Source organism: Frieseomelitta varia, unplaced genomic scaffold (genome assembly GCF_011392965.1).
Source record: "Frieseomelitta varia isolate USP_RPSP 00005682 unplaced genomic scaffold, Fvar_1.2 scaffold_212, whole genome shotgun sequence".
Taxonomy (NCBI): domain Eukaryota; kingdom Metazoa; phylum Arthropoda; class Insecta; order Hymenoptera; family Apidae; genus Frieseomelitta; species Frieseomelitta varia.
Window position 1 is genome coordinate 217,425 of NW_025109884.1, and position 17,275 is coordinate 234,699.

The 17,275-nt window shown below is 35.5% G+C and overlaps 1 protein-coding gene across 12 annotated transcripts in view; it reads left to right on the forward strand.

Moving 5' to 3' along the window:
* The window catches only part of LOC122527165 (PDF receptor), a 65,471-nt gene that overhangs the window by 18,533 nt on the left and 29,663 nt on the right, over positions 1-17,275 (forward strand). For 11 of the 12 annotated variants that reach the window (XR_006306296.1, XR_006306299.1, XR_006306297.1 and 8 more), the window contains 2 exons: positions 5,449-5,754; positions 15,803-16,718. Coding sequence is in view for 8 of the 12 variants with exons in the window: in XM_043651111.1 (XP_043507046.1) it covers positions 16,640-16,718 (79 nt within the window). In the remaining 4 variants the exon portion in view is untranslated. The remainder of the gene's footprint in view (positions 1-5,448; positions 5,755-15,802; positions 16,719-17,275) is intronic. The other variant, XM_043651109.1, reaches the window with a different exon arrangement.

Consider the following 17,275-nt stretch of genomic DNA (forward strand, 5'->3'; position numbering starts at 1 on the left):
AATTTGAATAAATTCGATCGTCAGTCGCACAGAAGCAAAAGTGTAGAAGTTCGAGAATTGTCGAAGCTCTTACCCACTCTAATTCTTAAAAATCGTCAGAACTCATTATTGAAATCAAAACGTGTATTTAATCATCTCTTAATATAAATTAACTTCAAAAAATTTAACATTTTTAATAAATTTAATCTGTTTCGTTTTTAAGGTTGACAAATTTTCTGCATAGTTTGTGTCTTTCTCTTTGATCGTGGAGGAGCTAATAATTCTGTTTTAATAACGGTGACCTATTTTTAAACGTCAGATAAATCCCGAAGTGAAATTCTCATGGGGCATCCTGGGTAGATGAAAATTTGTTGGACACTGCCTGATTAGGAGTCGAATCAACGTTCTGTAGCGAATCTACCATTATTTTCTCAGATATTACGATTGTCATATGCAAACATATGCAGAATTCTGTATAATTAAATCTTGTTTATTCAATTAACTAATCGGTTCGAGAATCGCAATCACAACGATGACAAATGTTTGAGATTAGGTTTCTTCATCTTTTCTAAAACTTAATAAAGACAGACTGAAGGAGGCTATTCAAACAGACAAATTATTAATACGTAATTAATTATAAACACAATTGTTCAATTGTAATTAGAAGGTGTGAAATTTGAGATTAATTTGAGTCTCTGAAACTACATGTCCAGACCTAATCTAAATCTAGACCAAATTGAGAATTGGGGTAGATTTAGACGTTTCTTAGCAATTAATATTAATTGATGTTGAATATTAAATTACTAAGCAAAACTTACGAAATAATGTTCAAATTTTAAAATACTAATATATATTTTTACTTTCTTCTATTTATATTACTTACTTAAATCCTAACTTAAAATACTCATATTCATATTATTTACTTAAATCCTTACTTAAATTTTAAAATACTGAAATATATTTTTACTTATTTATATTTATATTATTTATATTTATATTAATTACTTATATTTATATTAATTACTTATTTATATTTATATTAATTACTTAAATCCTAATTTAAAATACTCATATTTATATTACTTACTTAAATCCTTACTTAATTACTAAAATACTTAAATTTTAAAATACTGAAATATATTTTTCTCAATAGCGTCAAATGATAAATAATAATTCTGATTCTTTCGTCATATTTGCTTCGTATCGGACAGATTTAATCATCATACGTGTTATTGTCATTACATTTTGTTAAAAGGGAAATTAGCGATGAAACGATTTGCAATGATATTGGTACGATAGAACGACGTGATGTTATCAAGGCCAATGTTTAATGCTCATCTTTTAATGTCTTTGAACAACCTAGCTTGATAACTTTGCGCAGAGGTACGCAATTTCTAAAGTCATTGTGCAATAATAAAGAATTAAAAATTTTCAAAGTCTTTGCGCAGTTACAGAGAATATAAAAATTTTAACAACAGAATGTTTAAAGGGATTTTTTTTTTTTCAACGAAAGCTAATTTTCAACTGTCGAGCCTCTGCGGAATACTCTTTTCCATTTAAAAATCTGTTTGTATTATATCTCTTTTCCATTTAAGCTGTTTGATCTTTATAAATGTAAATCAAACAATACGGGTCTCCTTGATTTCACGAGTTAATTATATCCGTAAGATTTCTCTTAATTAATTAGAATTATTTCGCATTAAATTAAAAGACCAGTCATGCCGGCAGATTATTTAATTTTCAATTACGCTGATCGCTCTGTAGGAAATTGTCAATTTCTTATTAATTCGCTGCGTGTTTTAATAAAATTGTCGTGTCATTATTTTTAATTAATAATTGCTGGAACACTAGATCATTGGTGTTACATATTTTTTACTAAATTGCCGAAGAAAAATTATCAAAAATGATTAGAATGTTAATTTATATACCCCGGAACAAGTACATAAAATTACAAAGGAAATATCAAGATAAATCTTTTTTTTTTTAATTATTTTTTTTCTTTTTGTATTTCCATGTAATTGATAGCGATTGAACAATAGGTGAAAAGTCGAGGAGTTTTTATTCAAAGCCAGCGTGCGCGTCGATATTTTCGTAGTGTTCGAAAACCTATTGAAAAGCGCGCCGTTCGATAACAAACAAAAAGGATTCTCCGTTTGTCGAGCTATTTAAATTTATTTGATGGTAATCGTCGTGATTTTTTCCACGGTTCAGTCGCCAGAACCTGAGCGCCACTTTTTATTTTATTTCCTCCGGTGGCTCCGTAGCGTCCATATGCATTTTAAACTCGTTCTTCCACAATAATTCCACGATTGACTTCAAAGCTCCTCAGTAATCCCCGTGACGCTCCTCTTTCACAAACTTCAACAAATCAATTTCACGTTTGCTTCCCGGAAGAGATGCTTTTACGTTCTGGAAGAATGCGGGAGGAGCAAGCCTTTTGTTTCCAACGGGACGAAAGGAAGAATTTTATTTCTACATTTGTGTATAATTTGAAGCTCGAGCGAAGAAGAAATGTTTCGCGAGAGAAGAATCAGAGACCGATGAAACGTTCGGGAGGAGAAAAAAAAAAAAAAAAAAAATACTCGGGCTGAGGCAGAATTCGATGAAATGAGAATCCGATTGAACGGAACACGCAGATACAGATTGAGCAGATACGTATTATCCGGTGAAATCTGCACGCGAATATGAAATTATCCGCCGTTTGAGAATTAAATTGTAATGTCGCAGGGATTAAACGCGATCCTAATCCAGAGTTTTCGAGATTGAACTGCCTTTAGCGTGGTTAGTCTTCAAGTTTCGAGTGGTGCCTCGTTAAAACTTTTCACGGCCGCATAAACCAACCGCAAGTCGTTTTGTATATCCAGTTCCCGGGCCCTCTGTGTGAAAAAGCGTACTTCCTTTTTTTCACTCTTTCCCCCCCTCACTTCTAAAACGCGAGATTTCCTATAAATGTAAACCTGTACATTTATATTTGGAGATATATATATATATATATATATATGTATATATATATATCGCTGCTTCTGTACGTAATTTTTCAATTTTAACGTTTGAAAATCTGTTACGCCTGTTCGAAGCAACTTTGATAAAACGGAGGATGGAAAAATGTTGTGCATTTAAGTATATTTATTTAAGTATATTTGAGCATATTTATTTAAGTATATTTGAGTATATTTATTTAAGTATATTTGAGTATATTTATTTAAGTATATTTGAGTATATTTATTTAAGTATTTCTAAGTATATTCATTTAAGTATATATCTAAGTATATTTATTTAAGTATATTTGAGTATATTTATTTAAGTATATTTGAGTATATTTATTTAAGTATATTTGAGTATATTTATTTAAGTATTTCTAAGTATATTTATTTAAGTATATTTGAGCATATTTATTTAAGTATATTTAAGTACATTTATCTAGGTATATTTATTTAAGTTTATATCTAGGTATATTTATTTAAGTATATTTATTTAAGTTTAGGTATATTTATTTAAGTTTATATCTAGGTATATTTATTTAAGTATATTTGAGTATATTTATTTAAGTATATTTAAGTATATTTATTGAAGTAAAACAATATAGGTAAAACAAATGATAAATTTATCACTTCCCAATAATTTCTATCGAGTGTGATAATCGTACCGCGGAGTTCAAAAAGAAAGCGACGAATTGTATCGTGTACGGTTCGGTCACTCGTTACGGTCCGCAGTCAGTTGCCAGCGCGAAAGTGGTTCAATTGGTGATAGGCCCTCTTCCCCTGCCGGAAGCGAAAACTCCAAACTCCAGTTGCAGAAAGGTCGAATCCAAGAGATTGAGAACGCGATCCATCTCGCCGGCGGTGTGCCGCCAGTCCAGTCGCCCCCTCTGATTATTCTTGCACGGCGCGATGACTTCTTGCCAAAGAAACTGAAATAAATGAGGTTCCTTTGACATTTCCGCATGGATCTTTTTGATCCCTGTCAAAGGTGAACGCCGGAGGAAGTTAAGCGAAGGGATTTGAATGAGAAATGACGAGGACGAGCCAGAGAACGGGTAGTTAACTGGAGTTTCATCTTGTTGATGCAAAGGGAAATGAAACTTGTTTCCTCGCTGGATTCCTTTTCAGTTGGTAATAATGGTTCTTCAACTTCGGTGCCGCGGCATCCTTGTGCACGTGCACAAACCGTGGTACAATTACGTTGTTGCAAAACACACTTTCGCCGTGTAACATCGTTAGTATCTTATCCGCTGCACGATGGATTTTTTTAAAACGGAATTCGACGATCAAACGAACAGCTCAAACTCCTTCTACCTGTTCAGTTCTAACATTTAGCTAGCTCGTTTCATTCAATGAATCGTTTGTTTCAATGGATTTCCTGAATGAACTCGTAGGATAATTTGGAATTTACTTTCTTCGTCCTTTTGTTCTTCAGTGCGCTTGAAATTTATTTAATTGTTCATGAAATAAATTGTTCGTAAACAGGTGGATCGAGTATAAAATTAATTCGAATTTAAATATCTAATTAGATTCTGTCTTGACTCGTGTTAATTATCCAAAATGCGTAAATTAAACCAGCAACGAATTGGGAATGCGATGCAACAGCTATCTGTTTAGCCTTGAGATTAGTATGCTAACCTTTCTATTCTCCCTGAGTCGAGGTACATTTCACGGAAGTTTAATTCAATGAAAACATAACATAAAACCAAATAAAATGGTGTCTCGTTGGAAAGCAAAGCTATGTACCAATAGCTCTTTTAATCACTGTGTACGTACGAGTCGAGTTGGAGGTCTCTTTTTATTTCAATTATTCCTCTAAATTAAAATACACCCAGTGTCGCCCAATTAATGGGCTTACCGGATTAATAGGATCCTCTGTAATTCTTGGACGATGCTCTTTGATTGAACACTGTTTCGTCGCACGTTGATTAATCACCATACCTGTCTGCTGTTGACTGGCGAACAAAGTCGCGTGTAGAGCCAACGCGCCAGATGCTCTCTAGTCTAATCTGATCCGTAAACTGAAAATCATTTTTTCCTAGTTGCCGCCTCTTTCGAACTCTCGGTCAGAGAGTCGTTTCAGTGATCAATTGCTTCGATGTTTCGCAATTACGTATATTTAATTAGAGCAATGCTCCAGAGGAACTGAAACGTAAGAGTTCTAAGGGGCAGGAGAGTTTCGAGAGGGCCTCGAAATTAAAGACAATTGCAAAGATATCGCGAAAACTGCGAGAAATCCAAAGGAAATCGAAAATTTGCAATGCAAAGAATTAATAAATGAAGAAGAGATCAATGGAAAATTAAGAAATTCCAGATATTGTCTGAACAATGTCAGAAATCTCCAGATTAAGGAAACTAAAGTGGATGAAAGGAATTCTCGATATTTCCATAATAAAATCTAAGAAAATTCCCAATATCCCAATACTGAAATTTAGTTATAAGTAGCGCATCGTCCCCCTAACACGCAGTTGTGTCTTTCTCATTGCAGATTCGCGTTTCCTGGTATTTGATGGATCATTGGATTAAGCTGGCGTAACAGTTTGACCTGTGGAACAGCGTTTCTCCTGGAATTAGACTCCCGTGGGGAATTTTCAGCCGGGAAATATACGTATCACGTTCGTAAAGGGGATATAATCATGCCCGATAATGCGGACTAATGTGCGGCTCTATAATTAAACAAGATGGTGAAGATGGTGTTAACTCAGAAGACGTTATACTACAAGTACAAGGAAGAGAGTATCGCAGACTTTGCTAATTAGCCTGGTATCTGCAATTAGATTGGCTTCTGACTTGGGTATGTAAGTCTCATCAGTTCTGTCACATTCCTTTTTCCTTTTATTTCTGTTTCTTTCCTTTTTTTTCTTCTGACGTTATAGAAGAAATCTCTGTCAGTCTGTTTGGGTATTATTTATGCGTTGTTTCTGGTTTATTTTGGGTAAGAATTCTCATTTATTTTACTTTTGACCGATGAAATTTTTACTTACTCTACTCACTTACTTGTTACTAGTTACTAAATCTTTTATTTCTGTTTCTTACCTTTTTTTCTTCTGACGTTATAGAAGAAATCTCTGTCAGTCTGTTTGGGTATTATTTATGCGTTGTTTCTGGTTTATTTTGGGTAAGAATTCTCATTTATTTTACTTTTGACCGATGAAATTTTTACTTACTCTACTCACTTACTTGTTACTAGTTACTAAATCTTTTATTTCTGTTTCTTACCTTTTTTTCTTCTGACGTTATAGAAGAAATCTCTGTCAGTCTGTTTGGGTATTATTTATGCGTTGTTTCTGGTTTATTTTGGGTAAGAATTCTCATTTATTTTACTTTTGACCGATGAAATTTTTACTTACTCTACTCACTTACTTGTTACTAGTTACTAAATCTTTTATTTCTGTTTCTTACCTTTTTTTCTTCTGACGTTATAGAAGAAATCTCTGTTAGTTTGTAGTATTATTTTAGGTATTGTTTTAGGTATTATTTATGTTGTTTTTGATTTACTTTGGGTAAGAATTCTCATTTATTTTACTTTTGACTGATGAAATTTTTACTTACTCTACTCTTTTCACTTACTTGTTAGTAGTTACTAAATCTTTACTTTAGTCACATGTTCGTGAGTATTTATTTATTTATTGCCATCCATACATACATAGTGCCGTCTTTGAATGTAATTTAATGCTATATACTTATCTTGTTATTTGCCCCATCCATACATACATAGCGTTGTCTTTGGATATAATTGCCCCATACATACATACATACGTAGTGTTGTCTTTGGATGTAATTTAATGCTACATACTTATCTTGTTTATCACTTATCGGTCAGCTAATTTATATTGCTTAAAAAATAGTTCTTACGTCTACTATGATCTCTAATAATTTACAAAACTTTGGCGGAAATTTTGCTACTTTTCACAGTTTATATATATTACTTCTCGCAGACTATTGCACTAGGGTTTGAGGGTCGTTTTAATTCAACTATCTCGCTTTCATACTTTCTTGTAAATTTGCACATCTATCTTCACATCTACCTTCCCCTTTATGATCTTGTCTGACTGTCTATCAAGATCCTCCTCACTTTTGAACTCTTCTGTCACATGTTCGTGAGTATTTCTGGTAATTAGAAACACTTCTGTCTTAAAAACAGAAATCAAAACTAAATTTTAATTACTGAAGCTTTACTCGTGAAGAAAGAAACATTATTCGCGAAATTGCGCGAAGTATTGTGTTTTTATGGAGTTTCGCGAGACGAAGAAAAATTGCCATTGTTGCCACACCAACTCGAGAAAAGAAGTGAGGATCATTTGTCTAGAGACAGTAATAACTTTCGAGTGGATAAACGTTGATGAGGATAAAATAGCGTGTTACTTTAACGAATGGAAATTGATTGTTCTTCTCTCTGATCGTTTTATATGTACGAGAATGAAGGACATATAATTGGAAGTGTAGCTTCATGATGGATCACCTCTCTGGTAATTTTTCATTTCGGCGATGTCGATTGTAAACGGCAAAAAGCGTGAAAAATTATCAGCAGCTTGACAATCTTATAATTTCTGAAGTAGCTTGTGCTCACTGTTAGAATTTTCACTTGGAGAATGAAATGTAGGCCAGATTAGCTAAATTTGATGTTCCTGAATATTTCACGACATAGCATAAAAGCAAGCATAAGTATCTACTACAGTGTCACATCATTGATTAAAACAAAAATTGAATGAAATATTTACTAACAAATGTCACTGAAGTATCGTTAAAATTTAATGATAATCACTTTCACGATTAACGAATTACTCTGACAGTTATTTTAATACAAATGCACAAGTACTTTCGCTCGTTCATATTTTTAAAACTACTTAAAACTCTAACACACGAAACAAAACATAAATTCTACGTCTAAACTCTAACGACACTCTCCACGCATTATGATTTCCAAAAGAAAATGCTCGGGCACGCAAGTTTTTTGCACCGTGGGTTTATCATCCTCTTGGTGACTTTTCTTTTTTAGCCGGAGCGATTGTCCCGAACGCGAAGAAAGAACAGAGGAGGCAGAAAACCGGATATCACAAACATAATGAAAGGATGTTGAGGCAGTCAAGCTATTTTGAGGCTAAATGAGCTTTCCACCGGCGAGGAAGAAGTGGTTCTTTCACTTTTCCAGCCGGCTGATGCCGGTTGACGTACAGTGGGATTTTTGACCTACAAAAACCAGTTGTCCTTGCCAGAGCCACGACCACCCTCCTCGCAATCGATTGTCCCATTTCAACGCGAAATTCTGACGCGGTGCCGCGAACGATGCAGCCGGAATCTCTTTTAGGTTGGAGGGGGAGACCCTATCCTTCCAAACGCAGGAAATTCTCTTGATTGAGAGGAATCTCCTTCTTTCTCTTTTTTTTCTTTTTCGACGCTTCTTTCACCTGAATAGCTGTTTCAACGACGAGAGTTTGATGGTGATTTCTCAAAGACAAATAGACAGGAAACTTTTAGGTTACAGGAAGGGCTGTTCGAATTACAGAGGTTCTTTCAACTCTCAGGCAAATATTTTAGGTTGTACAGTTTTTTGTTACAGTTAGGAACGTCTAGGCATTTAGGTTATAGGGAGATCCTTTGGATTGCAGGGAAATTCCTCGAGCCTTGAGTTGAATATTTTAGGTTACAGGAGGTCACAAGGTATTTTGGGGTCAACCTTTGGACGGCAGAGAGACTTTAAAGAAGCCAGAAAGCCTCTTTAAAGATCTATGTCGGATTTTCCTCCTCTGTTCATTCTCTAGAATTTGGGGGAGGATATTTTTAATGACAGACAGAGTTTCTTCCTTTTCTTCTTTTAAATTCCAAGAGAACATTTTCAATCACCAGAGAGAGTTTTGTTTCGATCATCTTGAAGTTTGAACATTTTTTTCCCCCAATATCGCAGGATTTTCCTTCTGCTCCAGGTTTCATCAAAGTTTAGAGGAATATTTTAGATTGCAGGGAGAAGTTTTATGCTACATACTGTTTTCACAATGCGAAGCATTTCTTCGTCTCTTCGTCTCTTCGCTGAGAGTTACTTTCAGATTTCAGAATATTATTTACAAACGACAACGAGACATTTTGAACTGTAAAACAGAAAGACGTCACACACTTCTGTGTGTGAATTTCCATCTAATTACGAATAATTTTCCACGATAATTATCTACGTCAGAAGAAGGTAGAAGGAAAATGAATCAAGCACAGTGTAATAATACTTCTTTGCCAATTAAATATATCTCCCCCAATTAGGAAGATGAAAGATAATACTCCTCCTCCTCGACAAAATTCATCGCACATGATCAAAACTTTCTCATAAATATTTCCACAAATCATTTCTTCTCACGAGCCGTGAGTATGCCTTCGACGTGCTGAGAAACTCGCTGAATTATTCGAAGTAGGGCCTCGGGCTTCAAGAGAGTCAAGTCCTCCGCGAGGATTTCATTAAGCAGTCGTCGTCACCTTTGTTCCCTGTAGCGAATTTCGGTGTAGTCGTGGTGATGTACAGTTCAACGGCAGCAGAAACTAGCTTGAACCGCGTAACGGGGAATCACCGTGATCCATCCCAGGATGCATCTGCAGCTCGTAACTTTCTTGTGTGGCTGATAATGTGATTTCGTGGAAGAAGAGACGCGGAGAGACAGGGAGGAGGCAGGAAGAGCGACTGCAATCTAATAAACTGCTTGGCAGCATGCACACAGCCTGACCATGCGTGTTAATGCGAAATTGTTGAAACTAAAACTTGAGTGAGTGTAATTCAGGTCATTTTTATACGTGTAAGGCTGTAATGTCTGAATTTCGAATTAGCTGAGTAAACAGTTGAATGAGAAGTAGAAGACTTGTTACATTTGTGTAGTGATAGTCTAGATATGGATCAGAGAAACAAACATCTTTGATGTATGGTGTTTATGGGTACTAATAGGGGAAGAATATTTTTATTATCGAATGGCAGAATTGTTTCTGGGAGAAATATAATAATACAATAGTATAATAAACTTTCATCGAATTTTACTAATTTAATAGCACAAAATTGTTAAAACACATTCATTCAGTCATCGTACTCGTTTATGCTTGTTACTATACTTGAATTATTATATTATGTTATACTTTAAGAAGAAAGGGATAAAATTTCATTTTATTTATCCACAAAAGATTGTAAAATAGGAAAAATTTCCAAGAAGACCAATTTCTTTCGAGTGAAAAATAACTGAATCGTGTTCGAAACTCGAGAATCAAAAGAAACTTCAAGAATCGAAAACCAATGGTGAAGTTAAGATTAGCAGGGAACTTTCGATGGAAACATTTTGACCATCGCTGAAATCGTTCGATTGAGATACGTGTTGATCTTCTGCTTGACCTATTTCCTTGCCTACATCACATCAGGCTATCTGTGTTTTTCTTTGTCCCCGGGCAGGTTTTCCACCATTTTCCTGGCCATTTGAAAACATCACAGGAAAAAATAACATGCTCCACTAAACAACATCGACTATGCAGTTTTTCGACAGTCGTACAATACCACCGGCGACGCGTTTTACCCTTTTTGGTATTCATCTTTCGACCTGATTGCGCAACTTTCGCTATTTTGGGATATGGAAGAATTGGGGAATTACGTTTGGGAACGTTGGAACGTTGGGAAATTTGGAAAAATTGAAAATTAAGAAGTTTGGGAATTAGAAAATTCGAAGAACGGGAACTAAAGAATGTAAAATGATTGGGGAATTTGGAGGTTATATTAGAAAATTAATGAGCCAAAATTTTGGGAGACCGGGGAACTAGAGAATTTGAAGTGCTGAAAAATTTGGAAATTTGTGAGTTTGAAAATCAAGAAACGTCGAAGTTGGGAAATTAAAGGAGTCGGAAGACCTCGTAATTAAATAGCTTGGAATTTCGACGATTCGAAACGACTTGAATGTCAAGAAGTAAAGAGAACTTGAAATTCCACTCTTCCATTCAATAACTTCCATTCATTGCCTCTTCAAGTTTTTCGATCTCTCCTGCGGATCTCATTCGATTTCTCTTGGGCCATTTCAAAGTGGGGTGAACGATTAACGGAGGGACAAGAATCTTGTCAGCAGAACATGACGTTTCCGAATCAGACTCTATTCATGCACGTGCACCAGCCAGGGATGCATGGTACACGCTCTGGATCTCGATTTTCTGGCCATGATCCAGCCATCCAGTGCCTTTTTCTTCCCTCTATTTTTCGTTATTCCTTTAGGAAGTAAATCACAAAATCTAGTTTTCTTCTCTCTTCTTTTTCCTCTTTCTTAGTGTACTCCAGCAATTGCTCTATTGGTTTTTCATAATGGGAGGGTATTTTACAATCACAATTATAATATGTGTGGCTTAAGGTTCAGGAACAAAGGATTCGTCTTTTCTGTTGTTTGTAAATTAGTTCTGGATACTCAGTTGATTCTCATTCTGAGGAATGTTTAGTTTTATTTATTCAGAGCTCATTTATACACTTTCCTAAATTAGAGTTCTTTAGAGGACTTTCTTAAATTCTTAAATTAGAGTTCTTTAGAGGGCCTTCTTAAATTTTTAAATTAGAGTTCCTTGGAGGAATTTCTTAGACTCTTAAATTAGAGTTCTTTAGAAGTCTTTCTTAACTTTTTAAATTAGAGTTCTTTAGGGGACTTTCTTATACTCTTAAATTAGAGTTCTTTAGAGGACTTTCCTAAATTAGAGTTCAGAAATGAGTAGTCACAAATAGTTAATTATTTAGAAATTAATTTCTCAGATACTAAAGATTATAATATCCTTATATAGATATCCTTAATATAAAGATTATTCATAAAGATTAATTATTTAGAAATTAGTTTTCCAGATACCAAAGATTATAACATCCTTATATAAATATCTATATGTTATAAAAATTAGAATTCCTGCTTCGTGCAGCATTCCCCACTTCATCAACAACTCTAAAGAAACATATCTATACTCAACATACTATTCTCCAGTTAATTCTATCAAGAAGTGAAATAGTGACCCAAATGTCTCTCCCGAGCGTTCCAACGTTGTCAAGCCCGTTATTTTTTCGATTCTCTAGTTTCCAAAGGTGTTGACCGACGGGAAAATCTCGATATATACGCAATTTCCTGTCTGTTCACCGTACCTTCCCCTCGGTTGATCGATTTCCAATTTCTCCGAGCTCCTCTTCTCAAGAGAAGTCTCTTGTCCCGCGAAACTTCCCACATGAACTTCACAACCGGTGATCACCGAACGACTGAAGGTGATTGTCAGTTGCGATCAGTCTGCAATACTTGCTCGGGTGACCTCTTTCACATGTTAATGAGGGTCTAGCGGATCGATTCCTGACGAAAATGAGGATGCCAGACGATCTTGACGGCTGAAACTGCATTTCGAGTCCCCTCTGTTTTCGCTACGAAAGTGATACGATCGAAGGAGGGGAACGACGTTATGATGTTACCGCCGATAGGGGAACGGCCTCTTTGACTGATAACGATGGGTTTTTCAACGTTGACTGAAGAATGTCTCCGCTTTAACTGATCGTGGGAACGAGGCTTTAATCGCTTGCGCTGGCAACTGGATTGCGGACCGTAACGAGTGACCAAACCGTACATTAGTTCGTCGCTTTCTTTTTCGTCGCTACTTGTTGGTATGATATTACTGATAAACTATTATAATATATGTGATATACATTGTTATTATTTGTATAAATTTATTAAATTATAAATATATATTTTATATTTATTATATATTTAAATTAGTAATATCATACCAACTAAAATATTTTTCTTTTTTTTTAAATTTTATTATATTAGTTGGTATGATATTACTGATAAACTATTATAATATATGTGATATACATATATTTATAATTTAAATTGTTATTATTTGTATAAATTTATTATTTGTTTTGCCTGAGTTATACCTAAATATAATTAAAACTGAGGGAATATTGCAATTTTGGGAGAAAACATTCTGGACGTGCGTGGCGTGTTACCTCTTAATATCATTGTACATTAATGTACTGATACACGTTAATATCAATGTATATTTAGATGATCAATACGTCCCATTTGAATTGATTCTTTGGTAGATTTGATGTTAGGCCAGTTCGATTTCTTTAGAATGTTTCCTTCACTTGGATTATTGTAAAAATCTTGCACGCTCGTTGTGAATTTGATTAATTTTAACACGAGTCAATCAACGCTTGGGTTAACGTTTGTTTGAAACATTAAAGTAGACTAAATTTTAAGTTACATGATCTTGCAGGAAGATTAGATCAGGTTTTTGGAATTGGTTGACTTTTGATTTATCAATTGTTAATTGCCATTGTCAATATATTATATTTGGAATGTTTTCAAGAATGATGTCCCTCGGTTCAGTAACAATTCAATTTGCAAATCATAGATTAGATGCTTTTTTTTCTGTAGGTAAATGACTGAAGAAAAGAGATTTCCTTGAGATTCACAGTTAATAAACAGTTAATTCGAAGAACTACTTCAATTTTAAACTTCTCACAGTGAAATTCAGTATCAGAATTCAATATACATATATAGATATACAGTATATAAAAATATATATATATATATAAAATACGGTGTATAGAAAAGTGTAAAGGGTAGTGGAAATTTTTATGAACAAACTTTTAGTCTGCTGGAATCTCTGAATACATACAAACAGGATTCTCAACAGACTCGGAAACTTGTTTCACCGGAGATACGCTCGATATTCGTTCTTTCTCTTATTTCTAAGAGATAGGTCGACGTTACGTTTCATTCTGTGCATTTTGTCCTGAAATAATTGGACTGATCTCTACGATCGATGAATTAATGATACATTTTATATATTTATATTTACGCATTACATAAATTTATATTTTCATTTCGTTTCACTTTACATATTTATAATTATTAATCATAGCGTTTCGTAAGAGATAGAACGACGATACAAAATTGTTCTGCCTCGTTAATTATTCGATTGTACGTCATAATCATAGTGCACAATCCCGCAAGACCAATCGACAGGATTTTGGATGCACGTATGTACGTTTATATTGAAAATAATTCCCTGCGCTAATTAAATACACGTTGCGTTCTCTTCGCAATCGATTAAATCTATTTCGAGGCTTTCGAAATTAATTAAACTCGATTCCCCGCTTTTTTATATCACATGCAAAATCAAGCGAATGAAATTTATCATTAGGACCATCCCTCATTAAACAGAATTCTCCGTCCCGTCCACTTTTCCGTTAATCGATCATTTTAATCCGTTATACTGTACATCCGCGATCAAAGTCTAATCAAACGATATACTATCTGATTGAATTCGTATTTATTCATTACTGCGCGTGTTGTTTATTTGTTGGCAATAAATCAATGGAAAAAATTGTAAACCAGAAAAAATGTGAGCTCGACCGAAAGCTTATTATTTATTTCAGTGTTAATAGAAATCACTGAAATTGACGAGATACATTGAACAACAATGTAAACATCCGAATAGATCCAGAAACGAAGGCGTTCACTTTCACCTCTTGCGCTTTCTCTCCCAAATTCCATGTATTTTCTCGTTTACGAGTATGTTTAAATCTACTTCTAGTATGTTTACTACTTCTTGATCATTTCTTATCCAGCGATATCGTACCGATGAGTTCAAATCGGGAAAGAAATCGACGAATTGTTGTATACGGCTCGGTCACTCGTTATGGTCCGCGAGCCAATTGCCAGCGCAAGAGGATTAAAGAAGCATCCTTTCCTCCTAAGCAAAACAGATCCACCTATCTGCAACACCTGCAACCAACAAATCATCACCCGGCACCTGCTACATGAAGAAAATACCGAAACACAAGAAGTAAATACGGATTAAACGAAAACACCGCTCTAACCTGCCAGAAACAACAAAAAACCATTATCAATTACCTAAAGGAGACCCAACTACTAAACCAGTTGTAAAGAGACAATTTCAACACGTCGCTAAAGACCTCGTAGTCGATGCGACGTTAAACCCCCCATATAAAAAAAAAAAAAGCATCCTCCGACGCTGCGAAACGGAAACAGGGCCACGGATTTCTCGGAGAAAAATTCTCGGCCCGGTTTCCCTCCCGCGAAGCGAGAGGGGAATTCCTTCCGCTCTAATCCATTAATTCCCCGAAAAGGAAAACAACGGGTCGGAAAGAGGGTAGCAAAGTAAAAAAAAAAAAAAAAAAAAAAAAAGAAAAAAAGAGCGTACCGTGGCTTCTGAAGGAGGCTGGAAATTAGCCACGGCTGCTTGGATCTCCCGAGGATCTCCCCAAGACCGCAGGCCCCCGGTTTCCGGATTGCGCGCTAACGACTCGGTGACTTGCCCCTTGGCCTGAAAGCGACCCGTTCCCGTCCGTTTCACGCTCCACGTCCGCTTGGTATAATGACCAAAGACCGGAATCGTTCTTTCATTTGCTCGCCCCTCAGACTAGGGTGGATATGAGCTCTTCTCGTCTTAGACGAGGGATGCGCATAATTTAATCCATCGTTTCGTTTAATTCTGTTCGTGAGAAATTTTTATTTCGGAACTCGCGAGCTTCACTGAGTGAATTCCCAGCAATTAGAATTGAACTATCGATCGTTACTAGAATAATTGAGATACTAGAAATCGGGATTGGGTTATCAGTTGTCGACGAATTAATTAATTGCGAGGAATAGAATTTATTGGTGACCGTGTGTTTTGGTAGTAATTGGTGGCTGGTCAACGATACGCTCTTCTTAAAGCACCGAAGACAAGAATCTTTTCTTCTTATTGCTCCACCTTTGTTCATTTAGAGGCGTAATTCGTTAGGATATCCTCTTTAATTGAAGGGTATTGTCGCCTTCTTTCACTAACGATCCTTCTCTTTTCTTTCGAAGGTGGAGGCCGTCGACGAAGAAAACACTTTGTAGACCAGCACGCAAGTCCAATTGCCGCACACAGCTCGAAACAGTTCGCCATCATTTCACAAGAACGCCATGGAACTTGAATGAAAGTACCCGGGAAGAAATCGAAATTCAAACATCGACTGATCAAACGTATTTAAAGAAATAGTCGTCAACTTTCAGAACGAAGTACAGAAGCAGATGCATTTAAATCTTTACCAATACAGAAAAACGTGTGGAATCGATATCTTGAAACATCGTCGAACATCACCAACACACAGAATTTAAATGAACATACAATCTTCATCTTCAGGACAAAGAACACAACCAATCAACATCGTCAAGCATACTCCAACCATTGCTGTACTCTTCTTTGTCACCTGTATTGTAAAGCAAAAAAAAAAAAAAAGAAGAAGACGACGAAGAAGCGATTACCAAGAGAATGTAACAATGACGAACATAACGCGACTGGGGCCGCGAATAGCGTGAATCCAAGCTACAGAGAGAGGCGAACTCGAACGTGCATCGACTCGGAGAAGGAAATTCCTCTCGCCTTTGTTCCCGGTTCCTCCGCGCGAAATAAAAGATTCAGTCGTCCAGAATTCGTCGGCGGGGAAGAAACAGAGGTGCTCGCTCGCGGGGATATTCGATTGAGCAGCGAATTCAACTTGGTTTCTCGCGTTGGGAGAAGAAGCCATCTGGCGGGAAGAGATGAGGAAACACGGGACAGAATATATCTGTTCGATATTATCCGGCCACGTTCGTTGAGTTTGCATGGGTAGAGAGGATGGTAGAGACAAAAGGAGATGAAAATGGATAATTAGAGGAAACATGGATGCTAATGCCATTGGCAACAACACGCGGGATTTCTGCAGGGGCAGATATAAGAACTTTGTACCTCCTGACGATGGTGAGCAGCCGCGTTTCTGTGTATTACTGTCGGCAGACTGCGAATTTTTAGACAAATACAGCTAGGAGAGAAAATTGTAGAAATAAAGGTCCATTTAAATCATTGATACAGAAAAATATAATTAAAATATGAAACTTGAAAAGATGAAAAGATTATTTCATGTGCTAGATGTTATAAAAGACACTACATCTTGGATATTTTATGTTATTCCCTCATGATTGTAATTTTTTAATTTTTTTTTACTTGGAAAGTTCTTGTAAATTTATAAAAATCCGCAGTCTAATTTGTTTAATATCACAAAAGTATATAAACAATTATATACTCGGTTACACGTAATATTGGGTTGTTTGAAAGATGTTCTTAATTCTTATTGCGAATCTCTTTGTCGTTGAAAAATTAACTTGAAAAATTCCAGTAATGTGATTATAAAATTTTCGAATCGAACATCCTGTTACCTGATATATAAAATCCAGACTGAAAGCTAGTAAGACACTAGTAACTAATACTGCAAATTAGAAATTCTCAGCGACGTAGAAATCGATCCACCGTGAAATATG